This window comes from Oryctolagus cuniculus, chromosome 16 (genome assembly GCF_051225735.1).
Source record: "Oryctolagus cuniculus isolate XC-2025 breed Fujian yellow rabbit chromosome 16, ASM5122573v1, whole genome shotgun sequence".
Classification (NCBI taxonomy): domain Eukaryota; kingdom Metazoa; phylum Chordata; class Mammalia; order Lagomorpha; family Leporidae; genus Oryctolagus; species Oryctolagus cuniculus.
This window is the reverse complement of record NC_142882.1, coordinates 22,329,161-22,357,103: the sequence shown is the minus strand read 5'-3', so window position 1 is coordinate 22,357,103 and position 27,943 is coordinate 22,329,161. Positions and strand designations below refer to the sequence as shown.

Genomic DNA, 27,943 nt, shown 5'->3' with positions numbered 1-27,943 from the left:
ATTGATTGTACCTTAAGTCCTTAGTCACTTCCCAAGCTGTATTTCTGAGTGGTGTACCCTCATAATTCATATACCTTTAATGCAGATGCTTCAGTAGAACCCTGTGTGTGTAGGCCGGTGCCGTGGCTCAATAGGCTAATCCTCCGCCTGTGGCGCCAGCACACCTGGTTCTAGTCCCGGTCGGGGTGCCGGATTCTGTCCCAGTTGCCCCTCTTCCAGGCCAGCTCTCTGCTGTAGCCCGGGAAGGCAGTGGAGGATGGCCCAAGTGCTTGGGCCCTGCACCCCATGGGAGACCAGGAGAAGCACCTGGCTCCTGCCATCGGATCAGCGCGGTGTGCTGGCCGCAGCGTGCCAGCCGTGGCGGCCATTGGAGGGTGAACCAATGGCAAAAGGAAGACCTTTCTCTCTGTCTCTCTCTCTCACTGTCCACTCTGCCTGTCAAAAAAAATTAAAAAAAAAAAAGAACCCTGTGTGTGGCATAAACATTCTTCATGCTTCATTGCAACCATTTATTCCCCAGTATACCACCCTTAATCCTTGTTTCTTGTTCCTTGTTCCTTGTTAGGGTCTCCCTAATCTACCAGTACTGATGCCAAATATCATTTCACTGTGGCCACTTACTTCACAGGGAGGCTGGGATACCCATGTTTTCAGCATCCTTCCCACTTTCTATTATGAAATCACCATCACATCATTTATACTGAAAGAGTTTGAGGTAATTAAAAGTGTGGTTCTCAACCATGGCTGATCTTGTCCCCCAAGGGCCACTGTGCAACATCCAGCCATACTTTTGGTTGTCACCCTGGGAAGGGGTGTTGAGAGGCCTGTGGTGCTGCTAAATATCCCATAATGCACAGGGTAGACTTCACCATAGAGAATGGTCTCGTAACTCTCATGGTGCTGAGATGTACAAACTCTGAGTTCAAGCATATCTGTATTACAGATTCTATACTTAATATGTAGTATATAATAATCACACACTATAATATAGATTATCGATTATATACAGCTGCCTCCCAATTGTTTCCCCAGCACATTGTAACACTTCCCATTCCTGCTAGAAAAATGTAGGGAACTCCCCTGTGTGACTTGTTGGAAATTTGCAACTCCAATCAACGTGAGACTTCTTGAGCCCATGGAGGTGAAACAGGCTTTTGTTGTTTTCTTAAGCTTGCTGAGTTTGAGTAGGTTTCGTGTTTTGAATAACAATGATTTGCCTGTTATTATGAGTTACCTATGTTTCTAAATTTGTCTAGAATTCTCAGCATCTCAAACGATTCTTACAGGTGGTTATTTTCTCAGTAGGTTTCTGGTAGGCTATTCTGGACCATGCAAATAAATTTTATTTAGTTCAATGTGTTTATCTGCTTACATCTGAGTTGGTTGCTTTGCAGGAGACAGACTGTCCCACATTTGTCTGATGTATAGTTTTTTAAGTGCTCATCAAACATGGGCTGCTCTCTTTCACACTGCGGACTTTAATTCCTCTGTGTTGTTCCAGCATGTGTGTGTGTGTGTGTGGGGGGGGGCTGACTTAATGTCCTTCCAGATGGACACCATTTCTGCCAGCTTTTATTTAATTATCCATCATTTGCTTATCAAACAGAGAGACAACCTGGTCATTTACTTGCATACCCTCATGATTAACTCAACAAACACTCCTGGGCATTTCTGAGTCTACCAAGTTTTTTTTTTTTTTTTTTTTTTTTTTTTTTTAATTTTTGACCGGCAGTGTGGACAGTGTGTGTGAGAGAGAGACAGGGAGAAAGGTCTTCCTTTTCCGTTGGTTCACCTTCCAATGGCCCTGCAGCCGGCGCACCGCGCTGATCCGATGGCAGAAGCCAGGTGCTTCTCCTGGTCTCCCATGGGGTGCAGGGCCCAAGTACTTGGGCCATCCTCCACTGCCCTCCCTGGCCACAGCAGAGAGCTGGCCTGGAAGAGGGGCAACCGGGACAGAATCCGGTGCCCCGACCGGGACTAGAACCCGGTGTGCCGGCGCCGCGCAAGGCAGAGGGTTAGCCTGTTGAGCTGCGGCGCCGGCCTGAGTCTACCAAGTTCTGGGAACTGTGTGTATGGTATTACCTCAAGCCCAGGTGTTTGCCAGGTTACTGTTCCGTGTCGAGATTGCTGCTGTCTCGTATCTTGTTTCCGCTGTTTTTTGAGGTTCTGTTCAGTTTTGCTCACTGCGGTTGTTTTGAATCCTATCTTTTTGGCTTGGTTTCATTCTCTCCGCACTGTCTCATTTTGGAACTTCTCATTTTCTTTAACTTTCTTAATCAGATTTATTGATATCATTTCAGTGTAGTTATCATGTAATTTGTCCATTGAAAGTATACACAGATATGTGAAACCATCATGACTGTCAATTTCAGATCATTTTTGCCACCTGAGAACGAAACTTAGTCCCCTAAAATGATTTCTTTCTTTTCTTTTCTTTTTTTTTTTTGACAGGTAGAGTTACACAGAGAGAGAGAGAGAGAGGGAGGAGAGAGAGAGAGAGAGAGGGAGGAGAGAGAGAGGGAGGAGAGAGAGAGAGGAGAGGGAGAGGGAGGAGAAAGAGGAGAGAGAGGTCTTCTACCGGTGCAGCGCCTCAGACCATCCGGGCACCGGCGCGGTCGTCAGAGTCATTTCCGGGCGCCGGCACCCGGGAGCTCACGTGGTCGCCAACGGCAACATCCGGGCTCCCGCGGGCCGCACGCGCACCAACGGCCTCGCGCGCTCGCGGTTCCTCCGGGCTCCCGGGCTCCCGCGGCGTCGGGCGGCGTTGGCTTCAGCCGCTACCTGGCCGCCCGCCGCCCCTCGTGGGAAGCCGGCCCGAGCCTCCTCACCATGAGCTTCCTCTCCGCCAAGGTGGCGCCGCAGACGGCGCCCGAGCCGCATCCCGAGGCCGGGCCCGCGTCCGAGACGGGGCAGCCGGAGGCCGAGCAGCGGCGCGAGCCGGGCCCCGACGGGGCGCCGCCGCCGGCCCCCGCGAGCCTCACGGCGGCGGAAGAGGCCGAGGCGCGCCGGGGCGCCGAGCCGCGGCCGGCGGAGCGGCGGGCGTGGGCGGCGGCGGCGGCAGCGCAGCCCCCGGAGCCGCCGGCTTCGTGTCCTCCGGCGGGCGGTCCCCGGCGCCACTGCGACACGAGCTGCCTGGAGGCGCCGCTGTCGCGCGCCTTCGGGAGCCTGGGCTGGGCCGTGGGCTCGCACCCCTGGCTCTTCCTGCTGCTGCCCATGGTGCTGACGGCGCTGCTGGGCATCGGGCTGGTGCACCTGCCCAAGGACGAGCTGGAGGACCTGGAGGAGCAGTACACGCCGATCAGGAGCCCGGCCAAGGCGGAGCGGCGCTTCGTGCAGGGCCACTTCGCCACCAACGACTCGCACCGCTTCTCGGACGCGCGGAGGAGCACCGAGGCCAACTACCTGTCCATCCTCGTGGTGTCCAAGGACGACTCGGTGCTGGACGGCGACGTGTTCGCCGAGGTCGACCGCCTGGACCGCATGGTGCAGGCCCTGCGCGTGGCGCAGGAGAACCGGACGGAGATCCGGTTCGAGCAGGTGTGCGCCAAGTACAAAGCCGTGTGCGTGCCCTGCAACCCGCTGCTGTACGCGTGGCAGCAGAACCGGCGGCTGGACCTGAGCCGGGTGTCCTTCCCCATCTACAGCCACGACAGCCACCCCGTCTACCTGGCTGGCTTCTTCGGCAAGCTCGTGCTGGGGGAGAGCGTGGGCATGAGCCAGCTGCTGCTGGAGGCCAAGGCCATGCGGCTGCTCTACTACCTGAAGACAGAGGACGGCCGCGACAGCGAGCTGAGCAAGCGCTGGCTGACGCACTTCCTGGCCCGCTTCCCCAGCATGCAGGCCGGGCTGGCCCTGCAGAGGGTCCACCTGGTGCACTTCACCTCCCTCTCCAGACAAATGGAGTTCGAGGCCACCTCGGAGACGGTGGTGCCGCTCTTCTACTGGGCCTACGCGCTGCTCATCCTCTTCGCTGTGGTCTCGTGCTACCGGCTGGACTGCGTGCGCAACAAGATGTGGGTGGCGGCCTTCGGCGTGGTCTGCGTGGTGCTGGCCGTGGTGAGCAGCTTTGGCCTGATGCTGTTCATCCGCGTGCCGTTCGTCATCATCGTGGCCAACTCGCCCTTCCTCATCCTGGGCGTGGGCGTGGACGACATGTTCCTCATGGTCTCGGCCTGGCAGAAGACCCGGCTGCGGGACAGCGTGCGTGAGCGCATGGCCCTGGTGTACTCCAAGGTGGCGGTGTCCATCACCATCACCACGCTCACCAACATCCTGGCCTTCTACACGGGGGTCATGAGCTCCTTCAGGTCCGTGCAGTACTTCTGCATCTACACGGGGACCAGCCTCCTCTTCTGCTACCTGTACAACGTCACGTGCTTCGGCGCGGTGATGGCGCTGGACGGGAAGAGGGAAGGGCTCTGCTTGAACTGGCTCAAGAAGCCTGACCCCCGCTATTCCTCGTTCAGGAAGTCCTGCTGCCTGCCGTTCGGCTCCACCCCGGACGAGGAGGGCATGGACGTCCACCCCATGAACTTGTTCTTTCGGGACTACTTCGGCCCGTTCGTCACCAACCCCTGGTCCAAGCTCTTCGTGGTGCTGACCTACATCGTGTACCTCACCAGCAGTATCTACGGCTGCTTCCAAGTGCAGGAGGGTCTGGACTCGCGCAATCTGGCCAGCGACGATTCCTACATCATCCCCTACTTCAATGTGGAGGAGGATTACTTCTCCGACTACGGCCCCAGGGTGATGGTCATCGTTACCGAGCCTGTTGACTACTGGAGAGAAGATGTCCGGCAGAAGCTGGGCCAGTGTATGATAGACTTCGAGAAAAACGACTATGTCAATAAGAATCTGTCCGAGTTTTGGCTGCCAACCTACGTGAGCCATCTGAAGAACAGCAGCCTGGACCCCAACGATAAGGATACGTTCATGGACAATGTGTCCGCGTTTCTAGGCACCGTGCCGTTTTTTACCTACGACGTTAACATTTCGTCTTCCAAGGAGATCGTCTGTTCCCGGGGCTTTGTTCAGACTATGGGCGTCTCCACCTCGACCAGCAAGAAGCTGATGCTGCTGCAGCTGCGGGAGATCGCGGCCGCCTGCGCCGTGCCCCTCATGGTGTACAACCACGCCTTCATCTACTTCGACCAGTATGCGGCCATCATAGAGAACACGGTGCGCAACGTCATGGTCGCGTCGTCGGTTATGCTGCTGGTCTCCCTGCTGCTGATCCCGCACCCTGTGTGCTCCCTGTGGGTCACGTTTGCGATCACGTCGGTGATCGTGGGCGTCGTGGGGTTCATGGCCTTCTGGAGCGTGAACCTGGACTCCATATCCATGATCAACCTCGTCATTTGCATAGGGTTCTCTTTTGACTTCTCCGCGCACATATCCTATGCGTTTGTTTCCAGTTCTGAGACCTTAGTCGACAGGAAATCCGTCGAGGCACTGTACCTGCTGGGCTACCCGGTGCTGCAGAGCGCGATTTCGACAATCATAGGGGTGTGTGTTTTATTTGCAGCGAAAGCATACATTTTCAGGACTTTTGCTAAAATTATGTTCCTTGTTATGTTCTTTGGGGCCGTTCATGGCCTCATTTTTATTCCAGTGTTCTTAACATTCTTTGGAAAATGTTTGTGAATATACTTGAACATCAAAGAGCAGTTACAGAATTTCTATTTGCCCTGGCCGAATCTGATAAAAGTGTACTATTTCACAAATAATAAAAAATGTAAATTTAGTTTTGTCTTCCGTTTCTTTCATTAATATTTTTTTACCTTGCAGTGTACAGGGTTTCCACGTTCTTGCTTACATTTAATTCCTAAGATATGTGTGTGTTTTGTTTCTATTGTAACTGGGATAGTTTTCTTTAGTGGTTTTAAGGATAACTCATTCTCAGCATATAGAAATCCTTCTGATACTTGTAATTCTGCAACTTCACTGAATTTGTTTATTCTGATAGCTTTTTTTTGGTGGCTAGAAAATGCCCTATTTATGAATAATCAATAAACTTGAATTTATTTTTGTCTTCAGTTTCTTACAGCAACATTTTATGTTTTTCAGTGTTCAGGTGTTCCACAATCTTGATTAAGTTGAATCATAAGGTTTTTATGTTTTTTTTTTTTTTAATTATGAACAGCATTGCTTCTCCTCATTCTTTTAAAAAGGTGATTTGTTCTCTGTCTGTGGAAGTTCCTCTGATATTTGTAATACTGCAAAATCACTGGATTTTCTTTGTCTTAGCAGTTTTTTTTTTTTTGGTGGAGGCTTTGGGTTTGCCTTATATGTAGTGATGTCGTTTCCTGTGTGACCTTTATTTCTTCTTTTCCAGTGCAGCCGTGGAACTACCAGGGAGGGGGCTTTCTGGGGGTGGGAGGACTTTGTGATTTCTGATGAAATCTTCCTAGGAGTCAGTACATTTCCTGTTCATTCGTGGTTCAGTCCTGATAGGCGTTTCTAGGAATTTATCAGCGCCTTCTGGGTTCTCCAATTTGTTGGCTCATAACTGTTCAGGGTGTCTCTCCCAAACCTTTCTGTTTCACTGGCATTGACCGTAATTTTCTTTGTGGTTTGATTGAGTTCAGTTTTTCTTCATTAGTCTAGCTAAACCTTTGCTGATTTTCTTTATATTGTCAAATAACCAACTCATTGTTTTTTTCCACATTTTCAGTTATTTGTTTCAAATCTTATTCTTTCTCTAATTCTGTTAACTTCAGGCTTAGTTTACTAGAGCTTCTGTTTCTATTTTATTAAGGTATAAAGTTATCATATAAAGTTATTTATTAGGGTATAAAGTCTTTTTCATGTAAGGTCTTTCATTCCTAATGTAGGAATTATTCCTATAATTTTTCTTATTTGGATGACTTATGCTGAATCCTGTGTTTCAAATGTCGTGTTTCCATTTTCATTTGTCTTATGATTTTTTTTTTCTGCTGAGTTTTTCCTTGACTTACTCCTTGTTCAGGGACGTGGTTGATTTCCAAACATTTGTGGATTTTCCAGATGTCCTCTGTTGCTGATCCCTAGTTTCCAGCCATTTTGGTCAGAGAAGAGAGTTGATACTGTTGCAGTCGCCTTGAGGTGGCCAATACTCTTAGATGGGCTGGCATCTGCTCTCTCCTGGACAGTGGTGCAGGTGCCCTCGGCGTGATGTGCTTTCTGTGCCAGTGGGTTCAGACGTTGCTGTGGGACCCATTTCATCTGTGGTGGAGTTCTAGTTCAGTTTCCTTACTGAATTTTGTTCTGGATCAACTCTACATCCTGGAAGAGCACTGCCAAAAAGGGTTGCAGGCAGAATAGTTCTGCATGGTTCCATGGGGGCTGACTTGGTGCTAGCTTCTGCTGGGGCCTGTGGTCATGGGGACTGTACTGAAGCCTGTGTCTGGACTGGCACTTGGGCACTCCAGGATGCCAGGAACCAGCTTAGAGTCTGTGTCTGGACTGGCATTGGGGGTGGCCAGAAGCCTGGTTTCACAGGGGCCACTGTGAAGGCTGCATCTTCACGTGCTGGCTGAGTTCCTGGGTGCAGGGTCCTGTGGGCAGTGACCAGGAGCCTGGGCAAGCTTGATGAGGGCTCCATGCAGGGTTTTGTTCCCACAGACAGACTGTCATCTCTGTCCTCACTGTAGTGGGACTGGGGCAGGAGTGTGCCCAGAGTGACTACTTCACTGTCATTAAACTCTGTACCAAGGAATTCAGGGTGCTCCTCATCCAGCCACAGCCAGGAACACATAAAGCCAGGGGTTCATGATTGCCTGTGTGGTGCAGGGGGTGACAGATGGCCACATTCTGGTTATAGGCCATCAAGGTGAGGAGATCGGACAATATTGAAAGTAGTAGGAGGAAGAACATCTGGGTGATGCAGCCTGCATAGCTGATGGCTTTGCTCTGCGTCTGGATGTTCACTAGCATCTTGGGGACGGTGGTGGAGCTGAAGCAGACATCCACCAAGGACAGGAAGTCCTTAGACAGGAAGAAGTACATGGGCGTGTGGAGGTCTGAGAGGATGGCCAGGACGATGAGCAGGTTCCCAGCCACAGTGACCAGGTACATGGAGAGCCCATTTACTTCCTGGTTCAATGTGGTAGGTGTGCCTACCCAGGAGGGGAACTGCGGCATGACCAATTTTTCACAAGACAGGCGTTATTCACATAACCGAAGTGCCACCAGTGGTGTTTTGCAGTCAATCAACCCCTGTCTACATGCAATATGTCGATTCTTAGGCCATCTCAACCTTTTTAAAAAATTTTTTTTGACAGAGTGGACAGTGAGAGAGAGAGACAGAGAGAAAGGTCTTCCTTTGCCGTTGGTTCACCCTCCAATGGCCGCTGCGGGCGGTGTGCTGCGGCCGGTGCACCGCGCTGATCCAATGGCAGGAGCCAGGAGCCAGGTGCTTTTCCTGGTCTCCCATGGGGTGCAGGGCCCAAGCACCAGGGCCATCCTCCACTGCACTCCCTGGCCACAGCAGAGAGCTGGCCTGGAAGAGGGGCAACCGGGACAGAATCCGGCGCCCCGACCGGGACTAGAACCCAGTGTGCCGGCGCCGCAAGGCGGAGGATTAGCCTAGTGAGCTGCGGCGCCGGCTTCAACCTTCTTAATGCCATTAACTTTAAGACTTAAGGTTGAGGCCAGCACCACGGCTCACTAGGCTAATCCTCTGCCTGCGGCGTTGGCACTCCGGGTTCTAGTCCTGGTTGGGGTGCTGGATTCTGTCCCGGTTGCTCCTCTTCCAGTCCAGCTCTCTGCTGTGGCCTGGGAGTGCAATGGAGGATGGCCCAGGTCCTTGGGCCCTGCACCTGCATGGGAGACCAGGAGGAAGCACCTGGCTCCTGGCTTTGGATCGGCACAGCGTAACGGCCGCAACGTGCTGGCCGTAGCAGCCACTTGAGGGGTGAACCAATGGAAAAAGGAAGACCTTTCTCTCTGTCTCTCTCACTGTCTAACTCTGCCTGTCAAAAAAAAAAAAAAAAAAAAAAAAAAAAAAAAAAAAAAAAAGAAAAAAAAAAAGAAAAAAAAAAGAAAGAAGAAAAAGGACTTAAGGTTGAGGCTTCATCCAATCATAATGTTTGGAGGTGGGGTTTTTGAGGGGTGAGTGAGTTGGACTGTGGCATTAGAGTAGAACCCCATGACTGTACTGCTGGCTTTGTTAGAGGCAGCATGGACATAGCACAGACACAATCATAGACAGAGAGAGACATGTGCTCTGTGTTTGCTGTGATTCTCAGAACGGACCTGGGACCCTACCAGCAAGAACAGTGTCACCAGAGGCTGCACCAACGGGGCCTGCTAGATCTTAGCCTGTGAACTTCCAGAACTGTGAACCAAAATACATAATTTCTGTTTGTGTGTTAGCTGCCTCAAGTATTTCACTGTACTAGTGAGAAGCTAACTATTACAACAATACCACAGCTTCCTGGGCTGTGTCACCTCTGTGCTATTCTCACCTCCAGCCATGTTATGAAGCCTCCAGCACAGACAACTTATCTGTTCAGATCAGTTTATCTTTTGAGATGAGTGTACCCAAAGTTCCATCTTATAAGCCTCCCACAAACAAATGAGTTTGGAGCTCCATTTTATGGATTTTTTGCTATGAATTTAAATAACTATATTAAAATATTTTTAATTATGGTGACAGGGATGGGGAAGATGAAATGGGAAATTGAGAGTGAGAGGGATCTAGTGAGATCAGGCAGTCTTTGCAGGGCCACAAGGGAGAAACCACGGCTTTGGTTCTGGTGGCTCCACCTCAACAACCTGTGGTCCTAAAAAAAAATCAGTGGATAATGACCACCTGAAGAAAGTATACGTGGGTTTCAAAAATATTTGGCACCAAAATAAACTTAATCTTCCATGAGATCCGCAAAGTACTGTTCTGTCTCTCTGAAGCCCAGGAGAAATAATTAAGAGTAAACATAAAACTTATCCAAGAGGCAAAGTTGATGACACACTTACAGCATCAAGGTACCCTAAAGGTGGACAGCCTGAGAGAAATTAACCAACAGTAATAAAAGGAAGAATACACAAGAGAAAATGCACAAGTATGATAATATTTGGACTTTTTAAATACAAAAAAGAGTCTGAGTAGTAGATGAATTGTTTATTCTGCATTTCTTGGACCTCGTGAAAATTTTTTAATGTGTTCTAGCAGATGCGATTGGCCCCTTCCCACTCTGCTCCTGTGCCATCCTTCCAATTATCTGGTGCTGTGTTTGGATCTCTTTGTTGACAAATCCAATGGACACACTGTGTTCTGGGTTCTGGTCTTCATCCAACATGCAAGGGCCTTCACTATCCATATCTGTGAAATCCTGCCCCTTGGAAATGACTCCACCCTTTCAGTCCCCAGCACCTTCTTCCCACACTGGGTGCCTGAGGACACCGGTTCACACTCAAACTTCATGGCACCGGATCCACACCATGGAGACCCAACAGAGCAGGGGCTTCCTGTGCTGTGTTCACCTGTGCACTTGCACAGAGGTGAGGAAGGATGCGTGATTTACAGAGAAGCAAACGTAGGGAAGTGAGAAGTGTAGAAATGCAGCAGTGTGGAGAAGGAAAGCAGACTGGATTCAAAACCACAGCAGAGAATGCAATTGAATGAAACATCACAAACAAACTGGAGAAAGACACAGCATTGCAACAATCTGGAGTTGGAACAGTAACTAAATTGGCAGAGACCTAGACACAAAGTAACACCATATACAGGGTTCATAGAACTTAATTTCTCAGTGGAGATGCTCGGGTTTATTGAATTAGTCAGGTTCGGTCTCAGTATGCAAGCAAAAGGACATTTTGTATATGAGCGGGTTGTGGTTGTTTGATAGGGAAAGGAGGGATTACTAAATGAAAGCTGGCATAAATGGCATCTATTTAGGGGCAAATAAAGTGGGTGCTCCCCTCTCACATGCCGGGAAGACTCAGAGAATCAAAGTCCTCAGGGTAAAAGCAAACGACATCTTCAATGAACACTTAGAAAACTATATGTAAAATACATGGTGGGGCAAACTATTTTCTCTAGGGTAAGAAACTCAAATACAAGAAGATAAAACATTGAGATAAATAAAATTGAAACATCTACATGGCCAACCATAACTGAATAAAAATCTACTGAGAAAGAAAAATCTCTAAGAACAATTCGAGGGGCCGGCATTGTGGCACAGTAGGCTAAGCCTCCATCTGCAGTGTCGGCATCTCATATGGGTTCCAGTTCAAGTCCTGGCTGCTCCACTCCCGATCCAGCTCTCTGCTATGGTATGGGAAAGCAGTGCGCTCCCTGAACCCATATGGGAGACCCAGAGGAAGCTCCTGGCTTCAGACTGGCTCAGTTCCAGCTGTTGTGGCCATCTGGGGGAGTGAACCAGCAGATGGAAGACCTTTCTGTTTCTCTCTCTCTCTCTCTCTCTCTGTAACTCTGCCTCTTAAATAAATAAATATCATTTGAGATGCTGACAACTGTAGAAAAATTTAGACACAATTATAAAGGAAACCAACAATGACAGGCAGATCACATGGTTATCCAAAATATGAATCTTTGCTCAAGTTCAGTAAGTTTATGAAAACAACAAAATTTTTCTCATATCAACTCAAAGGAGATTCACATTGATTGGTGGTCTAAATTTCAAACAGATTTCACAGAGTACTTCCCTATTCCCTGGTTCACTCTCCAAATGCCTGCAACAGTCAGAATAGGGCTAGCCTGAAGCCAGGCCCCAGGAACTTAATCCAGGTCTTCCACTTGGGTGCTAGGAACCAAAATATTTGAACCAACACCAGGGTTGGCGTTAGTAGTAATCTGGAATCAAGAGCTGGATTCAGGATTCCAAAACAGGTACTGTGTTGAATGCTGGCAACCTACCTGGATCGTAAGCAGTGTGGACTCCGTGTTGAGTAAGAGAATGGGATCCTACTGAGAACATGCACCCAGCAGCCAGCTAGGAAGCACACTTGTGTGGCAGAGTTTGCGTCATCGGGAGGAACAGCTACGGCCATGCTGTAGAAAACAATGATGCAGACACACATGAAAAAGTGTGGTCTCTGATTCTCATGTTCTAAAAATTACACAAATAGTCTCAGGTGCTAAGTGCAATTTTTTCTTTTGGAAGAATAAAACTCAATGAACAGTCCCCTAGTAAAACTTAAGGAAAAACGTGGGGCTTGGGCATTTGGTGCAGTGGTAAACTAGCTACTTGTGACACTCACATCCCTTATCAGAGGTCTGGGTTGGGTCCTGGCTCTGCTTCCACTCCAGCTTCCTGCTAATGCACACCCTGGGAGGCAGCAGGTGTTGGCTGGGGTCCACAGGTCCCTGCCAACCACCTGAGAGACCCAGACTGAATTCCCAGCTCTTGTCTTAGGCTTGGCCCTTCCCAATTATTGTAGGCATTTGAGGAGTGAACCAGACGTGGTGGATCTGTTCCAGTCTCTGTTTCTTTGCCTTTCAAATAAATAAAACACATAGGCAGAGTGCTCCAAGGGGAGTGCATGCCACACAGACAACAGTGGGGAGACTTGGGACGCTCAGGGCTCCGAGTCCACACATCGGCGCTGGAAGGGGAGGTGAGCTCAATAACCCGAGACATTGGTGGGGAAATGGGGGTCAGAATCTAGAGGGGGGCCGGAAAGTGCAGCAAACTCACTACCGGAAAGAAGGAAAAAAAAAAGCTTCGGGGTTTCTCTTCCCCCTAACCTTGCAAAGGTTACAAGGCTGCAAGGCTAGAATTCCCAAGAGACAAAGAGCAGGCCTGCTCTCTGGATTTACATATCAATGGGGGAGAGCTAAGGAACTGAGTCACTACAATTCAGTAGCCTAGGCAACCCAGTGGGAGTCCAGAGGAGCCAAAGACTGGAAGCTAAATACCATCAATGCTGCACAGCCGTGACCTGCGGTGTTACTTACCCCCTGAATAAATAAAATAAATAAATAAATAAAAAGAGAGAGATTTACCACGCATAACCTGAGGGTGTCACCTTTGCACACCCTTAACCTGGAAGAACCAGGCAGAGCTCTCAGGCCGCACCCATCTCAAGCCTCCAAGGCTCCTCCAACAGCAGGCAGTCCACTTAACACCGACACAGTATAAAAAAAAAAAAAAGAAAAAAAAACGCACAGTGACGCAAGAAGAATTAACTATGCCGAGTAACAAACACAGAAATAGAGGGAGCAAGATCAACGATGACACTATGATGCCTCCAAATAAGCAAAACACCCCAAGCCAAGAGTATGAAGATGATGAGATAGAAGAAATGCAAGATACGGATTTCAAAAAATTTATGATAAGAACATTTAGAAGTTTTCAAAAGCAAATCCTTGAACTACAGAAATCCTTAATGGACAAGATTGAAAATCTCTCTCGTGAAAACAAAATTTTAAGGAAGAGTCAAAATGAAACTCAGAAACTAGTAGAACAGGAAAGTGTTATAGTGAAGAGAAATCAAAATGAAATGAAGAGCTCAATAGATCAAATGACAAACACATTAGAAAGCCTTAAAAACAGAATGGGTGAAGCAGAAGAGAGAATATCGGACTTAGAAGATAGAGCACAGGAAAACATACAGTCAAACCAAAGAAAAGAAGAGGAAATTAGAAACCTAAAAAATATTGTTGGGAATCTACAGGATACTATTAAAAAAACCAACATTCGAGTTCTAGGAGTTCCTGAAGGCATGGAGAGAGAGAAAGGATTGGAAGGCCTTTTTAGTGAGATACTAGCAGAGAACTTTCCAGGTTTGGAGAAGGACAGAGATATCCTAGTACAGGAAGCTCATAGAACCCCCAATAAACATGACCAAAAGAGATCCTCACCACGACACGTGGTAATTAAACTTACCACAGTGAAACATAAAGAAAAGATCCTAAAATGTGCAAGAGAGAAACGTCAGATTACTCTCAGAGGATCTCCAATCAGACTCACAGCTGACTTCTCATCAGAAACCCTACAAGCTAGGAGGGAATGGCGAGACATAGCACAGGTGCTAAGAGAGAAAAATTGCCAGCCCAGAATATTATATCCTGCTAAGCTCTCATTTGTGAATGAAGGTGAAATAAAGACCTTTCATAGCAAACAGAAATTGAAAGACTTTGTGGCCACTCGTCCGGCCCTGCAAAAGATACTTAAAGATGTGCTACACTCAGAAACACAGAAACACGGCCATCAATATGAAAGAAGGGAAAGGAAGAACACCTACCAGTAAAAGAGCATGGGAAGCTCAAAGCATATACTAGAAAATATTTCCGGGAAAATGGCAGGGCAAAGTCACTACGTATCAATAGTCACATTGAACATTAATGGTCTGAATTCTTCAGTTAAAAGACACCGTTTAGCTGACTGGCTCACAGAACACAACCCAACTATTTGTTGCCTACAAGAAACACATCTCTCTAACAAAGAGGCATGCAGACTGAAAGTGAAAGGTTGGAAAAAGATATTCCATGCCAACAGAAACCAAAAAAAAGCAGGTGTAGCCATATTAATATCAGACAAAATAAACTTTAATACAAAAACTGTTAAGAGAGACAAAGAGGGACACTATATAATGATTAAGGGTTCAATTCAACAGGAAGATGTAACTATTATAAATGTATATGCACCTAATTACAGGGCACCGGTCTATTTAAAAGATATGTTAAGGGACTTAAAGGGAGATTTAGATTCCAATACAATAGTACTGGGGGACTTCAATACTCCACTCTCAGAAATAGACAGATCATCCGGACAGAAGATCAACAAGGAAACAGCAGATTTAATTGACACTATTGCCCAAATGGATCTAACAGATATCTACAGAACTTTCAACCCTACATCTACAGACTTCACATTCTTCTCAGCAGCTCATGGAACCTTCTCTAGGATTGACCACATACTAGGCCATAAAGCAAGTCTCAGCAAATTTAAAAGAATTAGAATCATACCATGCAGCTTCTCAGACCACAGCGGGATGAAGCTGGAAATTAGCAACTCAGGAAACCCCAGAAAGTATGCAAACACATGGAGACTGAACAACATGCTCCTGAATGAACACTGGGTCATTCAAGAAATCAAAAGAGAAATCAAAAACTTTCTGGAAGTAAATGAAGACAACAACACAACATATCAAAACTTATGGGATACAGCAAAAGCAGTATTGAGAGGCAAATTTATAGCAATAGGTGCCTATACCAAGAAATTGGAAAGGTACCAAATAAATGAGCTTTCAGCGCACCTCAAGGACCTAGAAAAACTGCAGCAAACCAAACCCAAATCTAGTAGGAGAAGAGAAATAATTAAAACCAGAGAAGAAATTAACAGGATTGAATCCAAAAAAACATTACAAAAAATCAGCCAAGCGAGAAGCTGGTTTTTTGAAAAAAATAAACAAAATTGACACCCCATTGGCCCAACTAACTAAAAAAAGAAGAGAAAAGACCCAAATCAATAAAATCAGAGATGAAAAAGGAAACGTAACAACAGACACCACAGAAATAAAAAGAATCATCAGAAATTACTACAAGGACCTGTATGCCAGCAAACAGGAAAACCTATCAGAAATGGATAGATTCCTGGACACATGCAACCTACCTAAATTGAACCAGGAAGAGATTGAAAACCTAAGCAGACCAGTAACTGAGACAGAAATTGAAACAGTAATAAAGGCCCTCCCAACAAAGAGAAGCCCAGGACCAGATGGATTCACTGCTGAATTCTACCAGACATTTAAAGAAGAACTAATCCCATTTCTTCTCAAACTATTCAGAACAATCGAAAAAGAGGGAATCCTCCCAAATTCTTTCTATGAAGCCAGCATCACCTTAATCCCTAAGCCAGAGAAAGATGCAGCACTGAAAGAAAATTACAGACCAATATCCCTGATGAACATAGACGCAAAAATCCTCAATAAAATTCTGGCCAATAGAATACAACAACACATCAGGAAAATCATCCACCCAGACCAAGTGGGATTCATCCCTGGTATGCAGGGATGGTTCAACATTCGCAAATCAATCAATGTGATTCACCACATTAACAGACTGCAGAAGAAAAACCATATGATTCTCTCAATTGATGCAGAGAAAGCATTTGATAAAATTCAACACCCTTTCATGATGAAAACTCTAAGCAAATTGGGTATAGAAGGAACATTCCTCAATAGAATCAAAGCAATTTATAAAAAACCCACAGCCAGCATCCTATTGAATGGGGAAAAGTTGGAAGCATTTCCACTGAAATCTGGCACCAGGCAGGGATGCCCACTCTCACCACTGCTATTTAACATAGTTCTGGAAGTTTTAGCCAGAGCCATCAGACAAGAAAAAGAAATCAAAGGAATACAAATCAAGAAGGAAGAAGTCAAACTATCCCTCTTTGCAGACGATATGATTCTGTACTTAGAGGATCCAAAGAACTCTACTAAGAGACTATTGGAACTCATAGAGGAGTTTGGCAAAGTGGCAGGATATAAAATCAATGCACAAAAATCAACAGCCTTTGTATACACAAGCAATGCCATGACTGAGAAAGAGCTGCTAAGATCAATCCCATTCACAATAGCTACAAAAACAATCAAATACCTTGGAATAAACTTAACCAAGGACGTTAAAGATCTCTACGATGAAAATTACAAAACCTTAAAGAAAGAAATAGAAGAGGATACCAAAAAATGGAAAAATCTTCCATGCTCATGGATTGGAAGAATCAACATCATCAAAATGTCCATTCTCCCAAAAGCAATTTATAGATTCAATGCAATCCCAATCAAGATACCAAAGACATTCTTCGCAGATCTAGAAAAAATGATGCTGAAATTCATATGGAGGCAAAAGAGACCTCGAATAGCTAAAGCAATCTTGTACAACAAAAACAAAGCCGGAGGCATCACAATACCAGACTTCAGGACATACTACAGGGCAGTTGTAATCAAAACAGCATGGTACTGGTACAGAAACAGATGGATAGACCAATGGAACAGAATTGAAACACCAGAAATCAACCCAAACATCTACAGCCAACTTATATTTGATCAAGGATCTAAAACCAATTCCTGGAGCAAGGACAGTCTATTCAATAAATGGTGCTGGGAAAACTGGATTTCCACGTGCAGAATCATGAAGCAAGACCCCTACCTTACACCTTACACAAAAATCCACTCAACGTGGATTAAAGACCTAAATCTACAACCGGACACCATTAAGTTATTAGAGAACATTGGAGAAACCCTTCAAGATATTGGCACAGGCAAAGAATTTCTGGAAAAGACCCGGGAGGCACAGACAGTCAAAGCCAAAATCAACTATTGGGATTGCATCAAATTGAGAAGTTTCTGTACTGCAAAAGAAACAGTCAGGAGAGTGAAGAGACAACCGACAGAATGGGAAAAAATATTTGCAAACTATGCAACAGATAAAGGGTTAATAACCAGAATCTACAAAGAGATCAAGAAACTCCACAAAAACAAAACCAACAACCCACTTAAGAGATGGGCCAAGGACTTCAATAGACATTTTTCAAAAGAGGAAATCCAAATGGCCAACAGGCACATGAAAAAATGTTCAAGGTCACTAGCAATCAGGGAAATGCAAATCAAAACCACAATGAGGTTTCACCTCACCCCAGTTAGAATGGCTCACATGCAGAAATCTACCAACAACAGATGCTGGCGAGGATGTGGGGAAAAAGGGACACTAACCCACTGTTGGTGGGAATGCAAACTGGTCAAGCCACTATGGAAGTCAGTCTGAAGATTCCTCAGAAACCTGAATATAACCCTACCATTCGACCCAGCCATCCCACTCCTTGGAATTTACCCAAAGGAGTTTAAATTGATAAACAAAAAAGCGGTCTGCACCCTAATGTTTATTGCAGCACAATTCACAATAGCCAAGACCTGGAACCAACCTAAATGCCCATCAACGGTAGACTGGATAAAGAAATTATGGGATATGTATTCTTTAGAGTACTATACCGCAGTAAGAAACAACGAAATCCAGTCATTTGCAACAAAATGGAGGAATCTGGAACACATCATGCTGAGTGAAGTAAGCCAGTCCCAAAGGGACAAATACCATATGTTCTCCCTGATCGGTGACAACTGACTCAACACCAAAAAGGAAACCTCCTGAAGTGAAATGGACACTATGAGAAATGGTGACTTGATCAGCATAGCCCTGACTGCTAATGGACAACTTAATACATTATCCCTCATAGTATTTTTTTTGTCTGTTCTACTTAATATGACTGGTTTAATTCTGTAATTATCACACAGTTATTCTTAAGTGTTGAAAATTAACTGAAATGTGATCCCTGTTAAACATAAGAGTGGGAATAAGAGAGGGAAGAGATGTATAATTTGGGGCATGCTCGGGCTGACTTGCCCCAATTGGTAGAGTTGGAAACATACCAGGGGATTCCAGTTCAATCCCATCAAGGTGGCATGTGCCAATGCCATCTCACTACTCCAAGTGATCAATTTCAGTTCACAATTGATCATAATGAAAGGACTAAGAGTCAAAGGGAGCACATAAACAAGTCTAGTATCTGATAACACCAACTGATAGAATAAATAAAGGGGAGAGTGATCCAACATGGGAAGTGAGATACTCAGCAGACTCATAGAATGGCGGATGTCCTAAATAGCACTCTGGCCTCAGAATCAGCCCTAAAGGCACTCGGATCTGGCTGAAAAGCCCATGAGAGTATTTCAGGCATGGAAAGCCAAGACACTCTGGCAAAAAGATCTCTGTGAGTGAGATCCCAGTGGAAAGAACAGGTCTTCAAAGAGGGAGGTACCTTTCTCTGAAGGGAGGAGAGAACCTCCACTTTGACTATGACCGTGTCTAAACAAGATAAGAGTCGGAGAACTCAAGGGGCTTCCATAGCCTTGGAAACTCATAACTGGTGAATAGGGAGATTACTGATGCCATAAACAGGAGTGTCAATTGGTAAAGTCAACAACAGGAGTCACTGTGCACTTACTCCTCATGTAGGATCTCTGTCCTTAACGTGCTGTACACTGAGGCTTAATGCTATAACGAGTACTCAAACAGTATATTTCACTTTGTGTTTCTATGGGGGTGCAAACGACTGAAATCTTTACTTAATGTACACTAAACTGATCTTCTGTAAAAAAAAAAAAAGAAAGAAATTATCAATTCCCAACTTGACTCTCACTGGGATTAAACATGACAATAGGTCAGATCTGATTTCGTCATCATTTAAAAAAAATCATCTATTATTTTTCACTTTAGGTTTCTGTGTGGGAGCAAACTGTTGAAATCCTTACTTAAGGTATACTAAGCTGATCTTCTGTATATTAAGATAATCGAAAATGAATCTTGATGTGAATGGAAGGGGAGAGGGAGTGGGAAAGGGGAGGGTTGTGGGTGGGAGGGACGGTATGGGGGGGGAAGCCATTGTAACACATGAGTCGTACTTTGGAAATTTATATTCATTAAATAAAAGATAAAAAAAATAAAAAAAAACACATAGGCAAGAACTTACAGAAGAAAATACTTGGTATGTCATGTGAATTTTAGAAGAAGTTATTCTTAGAATATTCCTTTTTTTCCTATCATATAAATGGGACTATACAAGTGTTTTTGATCCAAGGTCGGGAATCACATTGGGATACAAAAAAAAAATGACAAAGGAAAAAACTAGCAGGTACCAAAAAGAGAAGGTAGCCTAATGAAATGAATTGCTTAAATTGCATGGATAAATTGATGTCAAAGAAGTGAAAATTATAGGAAATTAATGCAAGAAGAAAGTTCTGCTTGATTTTCCACAACCAAAATAAAAAAAAATCACAATTTCTGGCTCTAAGGAATTGAGTCCAGCAGTCATGGGAACATCTTCAGTCCCAGTACTGTGGACTCGGGGGCAGTGTCCCACTCAAAGAGTCTTTTCAGGGCCCTCTTTATGTCGTCATTCCTAAGACTGTAGATGAAGGGGTTCAGCATGGGGGTGACCACGGTGTACACCACTGAGGCTGCTGCGGTTGAGTGTGGATTGTGGGTAACAGCAGAGCTAAGGTAAACACCTAGGCAGGTGCAATAGAATAAGGAGACGACGGAGAGGTGAGAGGCACAGGTGGAGAATGCTTTATACTTCCCCTGAGCTGAGGAGATGGCACGGATGGAGGAGACGATCTTAGAGTAGGAGTAAAGGATCCCAGCCAGGGGGCCCACAGCCAGCAGGACAGCTGCAACATAGATGACCACATCATTAAGAAAGGTGTCAGAGCAGGCGCTGTGGATCACCTGGTTCAGTTCACAGAAGAAGTGGGGGATTTCCAGGTGTGTGCAGAAGGACAGCTGCAGCACCATTAAACTTTGTAGCAAGGAATGCAAAGCACTGATGATGCCAGACACCAGCACCAGCTGCACACAGAGCTGGGGGTTCATGATGACCGTATAGTGCAGGGGGTGACAGATGGCCACAAATCTGTCATAGGCCATCACGGCCAGGAGAAGGTCATCTAGTCCTGCAAAAAGCAATAAAAAGTACATCTGGGTGATGCAGCCTGCATAGCTGATGGCTTTGCTCTGCGTCTGGATGTTCACCAGCATCTTGGGGACGGTGGTGGAGGTGAAGCAGATGTCCACCAAGGACAGGTTGGAGAGGAAGAAGTACATGGGTGTGTGGAGGTGGGGGTCTGAGAGGATTGCCAGGACGATGAGCAGGTTCCCAGCCACAGTGACCAGGTACATGGAGAGGAAGAGCCCACATATGAGGGGCTGCAGCTCTGGGTCCTCTGAGAAGCCCAGGAGAAGGAATTCTGAAAGTTGTGTGTTATTTTCTGGTTCCATGTGTTGATGTGCTTACCAGTGAAGAGAAAAATGGCGTGACTTGTGTTCACATGGCTGGGTATTGTAGAGTTGAGATGCCATCATTTATACTTCATGATCAAGACATTGGATTGTGTGTGTGTGTCTGTCTGTCTTCCTGATCTGTCTGTTCCTTTTAGTGGATCCCCCTTTCCATCTCTATGTCTTTCCTTTCTTCCATCAGCATTTTCCCCATGAGGTCATTATCATTCTGTACTTCATGGGGAACACTTCTCATGCACTGGAGAATGCACAGTCAGTGTCAACCACGTTCCAAATACAGTCAAGGTAATGGACGCCAGGTGCTGAAAAACCAGAGTCCCCTCAGTCTGATGGAGGAGATGGAACAGAGGCACAAAGGAAGTAACTCCTGTAGTGTGCCAGGGGGTGGCAGGCGCTCTATGGGAAACACAAGCTGACAAGAAGGATAGAGTGGGTCAACGGCGCCCTCCCCATGGGGCTCCAGACAAGGGCAGTGGATAAAGTGACTTTTGTAGAGACACCACAATGGGAGGAGAGTCTGGATCCCACAAGGTTATTGGAATGTTTGCTTGGCAGGAGGTTCGGGCAGGACAAAGGCCCTGTGGCAGGTACTGACGTGAGATGAGCAGGTCCAGCAGGAGGCCGATGTGTCCAAGGGAATGAGCGGCATGGATACGGTTGGTGGGGGGAGATGGTGTCACAGACGTTGGGAAGTGAAGTGGCCTTCCCACTGCTGCTGCTGGAACTCAGCATGCAGGGAGTCCCGTGTGCAGGTGTTGTCCCTCTTGTACTTTATGCATTTCACTTCTCAGGCATCCTTCAAAGCTGTGGGTCCTTCCTGTTTCCGTTGGCTGGCAAGATTCTGGCATCTGCATTATGGGCTATGCTGTAGATACTGTGGTCTCAGGAAGCCCTGCTCTGGGGATTGGTTACTCGTCACATCACACACACACACACACCCCAGCCATGGACTATGTTCTTCTCTCTCCTGACACCCGGATTAGGAAAAACATGGACTCCAGGTGAATGAACTTCCAACATCAGATTCTGTTTCCCCTAAAGATGAAGGGAGGCTCTCCATATCCCACAGGGTAAACCTCCCACAGAGGTGGGGACTGGCAGTCTCCATGGTGCTATGGCCATTGTGGGTTTAAAGAAATTCATAGAAAGTCTGGTCATTACACAGAGAAAGCGCTGAAATGGGCACCAGAGGGAGAGATTACTGAACACCCACAGATGGCTCCAGACAGACTGGGATGAGGAGAAGGTGCCCTCAGTCCTGTGGACCCATGAGCTCTGCTTTTTACTCCCTCGAGGTGCAAAACAAGCAATAAATCAGCAAATCACAATTTATCTGAAAGAGAAAGGAGGGATGTAAATACTCCTGAGAGAATGAACATGTCAGTAGAATCATGAGCATGTGAATAAGTAAAAAAAAATTCATGAAAGAAACATACAAAGTATGACAAAAATAGAGAAATTTTGTAGATGCAAATGTAAAAGTATTTAGTGAATAATATATTGGCAACATGTGGAATCAGAAGGCCAGGTCCTGAGTTTTAGATTAACCAAATATTAATTGTTGGAGCTTGGATAGCCAGCTAGCTTATTCCAAATATCAGTATCTTCTCCTAAAAGGATAATTAAATAAGTTCATGGACAATTGAATTCACAGGTAAATTGATTTCTGTGCAAAAAAGCATTGGAATCCATGCCTGGTTTCGTCATGCTCTGCATTTCCATGAATTTTTTGAGACTCCTCCTGTGCATGTATTTCAAAGCTTTTTGCATTAAAATAAACATATTTAAAAAATCTATTTCACCATGAATTGTTGAAGTAAGTACTTTTTACAAATAAGCGAGGTTATTTATGCTCAGCTGCAGCTGGTCCGCAGGCTTAATGAATCTATCTAAAGACTGTAGTGTGTTTCCTATCTGTTATTTATTGCTGGTGGCGAGACAAGGCTGATGCTTTCCTGGCTGTCTGTCAGACATCTTCATTCCTTCCTCAACTCTCAGTCCCGAATTCCACTGCCTTACTTCAGTTCTTTGTCATCTCTCTGCTCTCCTGGGCAGACGCTGCTCTAGCCCAATAAAAAAGCCATTGATTCAGATGTATTTTTCTATATTCCCATGTGAGCTACATAGAGAAAACACAGGAAAAAACATATCCAATTATGAATAATTTATTTGGATTGGGAAACAGCATTACAACCCAGGAGACGTGCTGTGGAAAGCCACAAGTGCACAGGTGCAGGAAGAGTTGAGGAAGCTATTATTAGCAAAAAGGGGTAAATCTGAGTGAGCTACTTGGATACAAATCTCGCTGGTCCTAGAGACCTGAAGCAGGCACTGGTGTCAGGTCACTGGAGGAGGAACCCTTGCTCTAATTGTTCAACCCAGTTCTTCTCCCTATACCTTTTCCATATTTATCCCCCCCCCCACTTGTTGCCCTGTGATCCAGGAGCAGGCAGGACAGAAGCTGAGCTCCTCTTGCTTTGCTTTGAGACATATTTGATTTGTTATTCTTGGGCTTTGGGTTTTGTCCTCTGTCTTTATTGGTAGATAACAATTGCACATCCCCCTGGGCACTTGTGGTGCACTTCGACATTGTGTAATGATGTATGGATGACATTCAGGTTGTCCATCATCTCAAACATCTATCGTTTCCTTGTGATGAGAGCATTCAGCACCACCCCCTTAAAATCTGTACCACCACATTCATTGCTGTTCTGTTTACAACAGACGAGAAATAGAAACAACCCAAGGCTCCATCATTGGATGAATTGCTCAAGACCATATGACACACGCACACACACAGTCACAATGGATACTATGTAGCCATAGAAAGCATGAGGCTCTGCTATTTGCAACCACACCGATGGAACTGGAGGTCATTGCATTCAGTGGAATAAGCCAGACACAAAAGGACAAATCCCGCATGGTTTCCCTCATATGTGGAAACTAATGAAGTTGAGCTCATGGGAGGTTAGAGTAGAACAGTGGTTTCTAGAGGCTGGGGAGAATAGGAGAGAGGAGAGGAGGAGGGAGGTTAGATAACGGACGTCAAAACACAGCTGTATTGCGGGAATTGATGTAGTGTTCTATAGCACAGCAGGGAGAGTCTCATTAACGATGATTCAGCACCTGCTCTATAAAGAACTAGAAGAGAGACGTTTGAAGGTTCTCAGCACAAGAAGTGAGAAATGTTCAAGGACCTGGATATACCAGTTACCCTAGTTTGATCATTACACATTGTGTAACTGCATCAGAATGCTACACTGGGCCCCATTAAAATGTCAAACAAATACTTGCCTGTAGAAAGCATATAGTGATGTGTATAAGCTTCCATTACCTACCATTAAGGCTGTGAAGAAAACTTTTTAAAGTAATCTAAGGGTAAAAAGCAATGGGTGGGGTACACATAATAGCCAACTAATAGATCAGGCTACATAAAACTGATCAACACTCCCACATCCCCCTTAAATATATCTATGATCACAAGAAGGGAGCTAAATGGCACAAAGATAAGTCAATGAAAAACCTCAGTTCTTATGGTTGAAGATTTAGAGTTAAAATGAGGACTAAAAGCACTGCAAACCCACAACACAAAAGCAAAGATATTACCCAGACTCTTTGCAGCAGACAGTCAAGACCCCACAACCCACGCATAGCCTCAGCCTCACAGCGAGGGAAAGCCATTGCAATGGGAAGTTTGCTATTAGACCTGTCTTCACCTGAGAAGCAAATATGTATATCATGCGAATACCCGGAAGAAGGAAAGATCCTGCAAAATGACGATAGGGTTTCAAGACACTCTTGTAAAGTGTGTCTTATGCCTGCCCCCAAATGCATGGATTTCACAAATTTTGCACCAAAATACATGCACCTTTGAAGTCCAGTTTTCCACACAGCTTTCGGAAGTCCTCTGCTGCAAAGTGGTTTTTAAAGCTATGCATTGGCTGGATCTCTTTAATGTACAGAAAAACATACTCAAAGACACCGAATATTAAAAATAATAAAAATAAGGAAATAGATAAAAAGCCCTTGGTTCATTGGAAATCCCTCCACATCATGCTAGGGTTTCCTCTTGCACTGTAGGCTCTTTGGATTTGGTTCTCTGCCTCATGCCTCCCAGTCCTTTTCAGGCCCCCTGCTGCCCTCCCAGTCCCGTCACTTCACTGCCAACCATTCTTCCTGCATTGCTGAGTCTCACAGACATTTCTCTCTTTTTAGCATATGAAATACATTCGTGCTGAATTAATTAGCCCACAGGCAGTCTCTGGGTTCTGAGCTAAGTGGGACTTTGGGTGGATGTTGTCAGCTTCCATTCTCCCTGACCCCTCCCTGCAGTAACTACTGGAGCTCTCAGACTCACCTGGCTGGGTTCTCTGAGAGGATGGTCTCTGCATGGAAGTCTGAACTCCTCCCTGGATGTCCGAGGATGCAGACTGAAGCTCTGTCCACATGAGGTAGCGGGGTCGGGGGTGAAGCACTAGCCCCTGAGCCAGAGCCAGGACAGGAAGGGGCCACCATGACCCATCTGGTCCAAGGTAAGCACCTGTGAGAGACAGCAGCAGAGTATTTGTAGATATTAGCAGCTCTGCTCTGCACACACACCTCCCTCTTGAGAGTGCAGCCCTGAGCAGCTGATTTCCCTGTTGGGCACTGGTATGGCAGAAAAGAAAATCTTCCTGTTGAGTCTCTGTTGCCATGAGCCCAGGTTGGAACTCAGGTGAATCCACTATTATTATTCCACGAGTTCTCTCATATTGCATGTCCTTAGCGGCTTATCCCTACCCAGAGTTACAATTTTCTCCAGAGTCTAGGACTGAGAAATCTGTCTTGATGAGGTCCTTGGATCTCCAAAGCATCGTCATGTGGTGGGAACCTAGGATCCTGAGCCCTCCAGAGAATTGTGAGCCCCTCATTACCCTGGTGAGGGGCCAGTGGAGGACAGAGATTCTGCTAAATACCCTACAATGCCCTGGACCACCCCCTCCTCACCCACCTGTAAGGATCCAGCCCAGGATTTCTGCAGTTTTGATATTTATAGCTCTCTCCAGATAGCTTCCCTGAGACTTGTGACAATTTTCAGTTCTTCCAGCAAAATTAGAGAGAACTTTGCTACCTATGTAAAATATCCAACCCTAACCATTGGGAAGGTTCTTCAAAGTTTTCCCAGACTGATGGGTTTGAAAGAGGTTTTTGTTGTCAAACAATGACCATGTTGGAGCAAATACTCAAAATCTAGTTATCATTTTGATTTTCTTCATGTTACTGCAGGCTGATTTTGCTACAAGGATCAGTATTTCAAGAGATATTTACAGATTATTATTTTAAGAAAGCTTTTATTTAATGAATACAAATTTTAGGTACAATGTTAGAATATAGCGGTTCTTTCCCCCCATTTGCACCCTCCCACCCCCACTGCTGTCCCACCTCTACCTCCCTCTTTCATTCCATTCTTCATTAAGATTAATTTTTAATTAATTCTATATACAGAAGACCAACTCTGTACTAAGTAAAGATTTCAACAATTTGCACTCACACACATACAATTATAAAGTACTGTTTGAGAATAAGTTTTACGGTTAATTCTCATAGTACAACACATTAAGGACAGAGGTTCTACATGGGGAGTAAGTGCACAGTGACTCCTGTTGTTGATTTAACAATTAACGCTCTTATGTATGGCATTAGTGATCACCGGAGGTTCTTGTAATAAGCTGCCAAGGCTATGGAAGCCTTTTGAGTGCACAAACTCCATCAGTATTTAGACAGGTCCATAAGCAAAGTGGAATTTCTCTCCTCCCTTCAGAGAAACATACCTCCTTCTTTGATGGCCCCTTCTTTTCCTTGGTGTCTCACAGAGACCCTTCGTGCAGAACATTTTTTGCCACAGGGTCTTGGTTTTCCATGACTGAAATGCTCTCATGGGCTTTTCAGACAGATCTGAATGCCTAAGGGCTGCTTCTGAGATCAGAGTGCCATTTTCTGTGAGTCTGCTGTATGGCCTACTTTCCATGTTGGAACATTCTCTCCTTTTTAATTCTATCTATTGGTATAACCAGACACTTGGTCTCATTTATGTGATCCCTTTGACACTTAATCCTGTCTATATGATCAGTTACACACTTAATATAATCACTTTAACATGCAAGATGACGCAGCTTAATGGGATTTGGAGTCCCATGGCAAGTTTTTAGCTGTACCCTTAGGGTAAGTCTGCGAGAATGTGTGCTGAACTGTACATCTCCTCCCTCTCATATTCCCACTCTTATTATTTTTTTTTTACTGGGATCTATTTTCAATTGATTTTATACACCTATGAATAATTCTGTGTTAAGTAAAGAGTTCAACCAATGGTATTAAATAGAATAAATAATAATAAAATAAAATAATTTGTTTTTTGACAGTCAAGACAAGAACTGGTCAAGTCATTGCTTCTCAAAGAGTCAATTTCACTTCTGCAGGTTTCTTTCAGGTGCTCTGTTAGTTGTCGCAGATCAGGGAGCACATATGATATTTGTCGGTTTGGGACTGGCTTATTTCACTAAGTATGATGTTTTCCAGATTCATGCACATTGTTGCAAATGACAGGATTTCATTTTAAACCACTGTGTAGTATTCCATAGAGTACATATCCCATAACTTTTTTTTATCCAGTCTTCTGTTGATGGGCATTTAGGTTGATTCCATGTCTTAGCTATTGTGAATTGAGCTGCAATGAAAATGGGGGTGCAGATAACTCTTATTTGCTGATTTCATTTCCCTTGGGTAAATTCCCAGGAGTGGGAAGGCTGGGTCGTATGGTAGGGCTATATTCAGCTTTCCGAGGAATCTCCAAACTGTCATCCATAGTGATTTTATCAGTTTACATCCCCACCAACAGTGGGTTAGGGTGTCCTTTTCCCCACCTCCTTGCCAGCATCTGTTGGTGGTAGATTTCTGTATGTAAGCCATTCTAACCAGGGTGAGGTGAAACCTCACTGTGGTTTTGATTTGCATTTCTCTGACTGCTAGTGATCCTGAACAGTTTTTCATGTGTCTGTTGGTCATTTGAATTTCCTCTTTTGAGAAATGGCTGCTTAAGTCCTTTGCCCATTTCTTAACTGGGTTGTTTGTTTTGTTGTTGTTGAGTTTTTTTCATCACTTTATATA

At 45.4% G+C, this 27,943-nt stretch overlaps 1 protein-coding gene and 1 pseudogene across 1 annotated transcript; one reads left to right on the top strand and one right to left on the bottom strand.

The window, feature by feature from the left end:
* The first annotated feature begins 2,699 nt into the window (after positions 1-2,699).
* PTCHD3 (patched domain containing 3) lies at positions 2,700-5,925 on the top strand. The gene has a single exon (XM_002723217.5). The coding sequence runs from the start codon at positions 2,830-2,832 to the stop codon at positions 5,641-5,643; it is 2,814 nt and encodes a 937-aa protein (XP_002723263.5). The 5' UTR covers positions 2,700-2,829; the 3' UTR covers positions 5,644-5,925.
* Positions 5,926-7,230: 1,305 nt separating this feature from the next.
* Positions 7,231-25,593, bottom strand: LOC100344026 (olfactory receptor 7A17-like; annotated as a pseudogene).
* Positions 25,594-27,943: the final 2,350 nt, after the last annotated feature.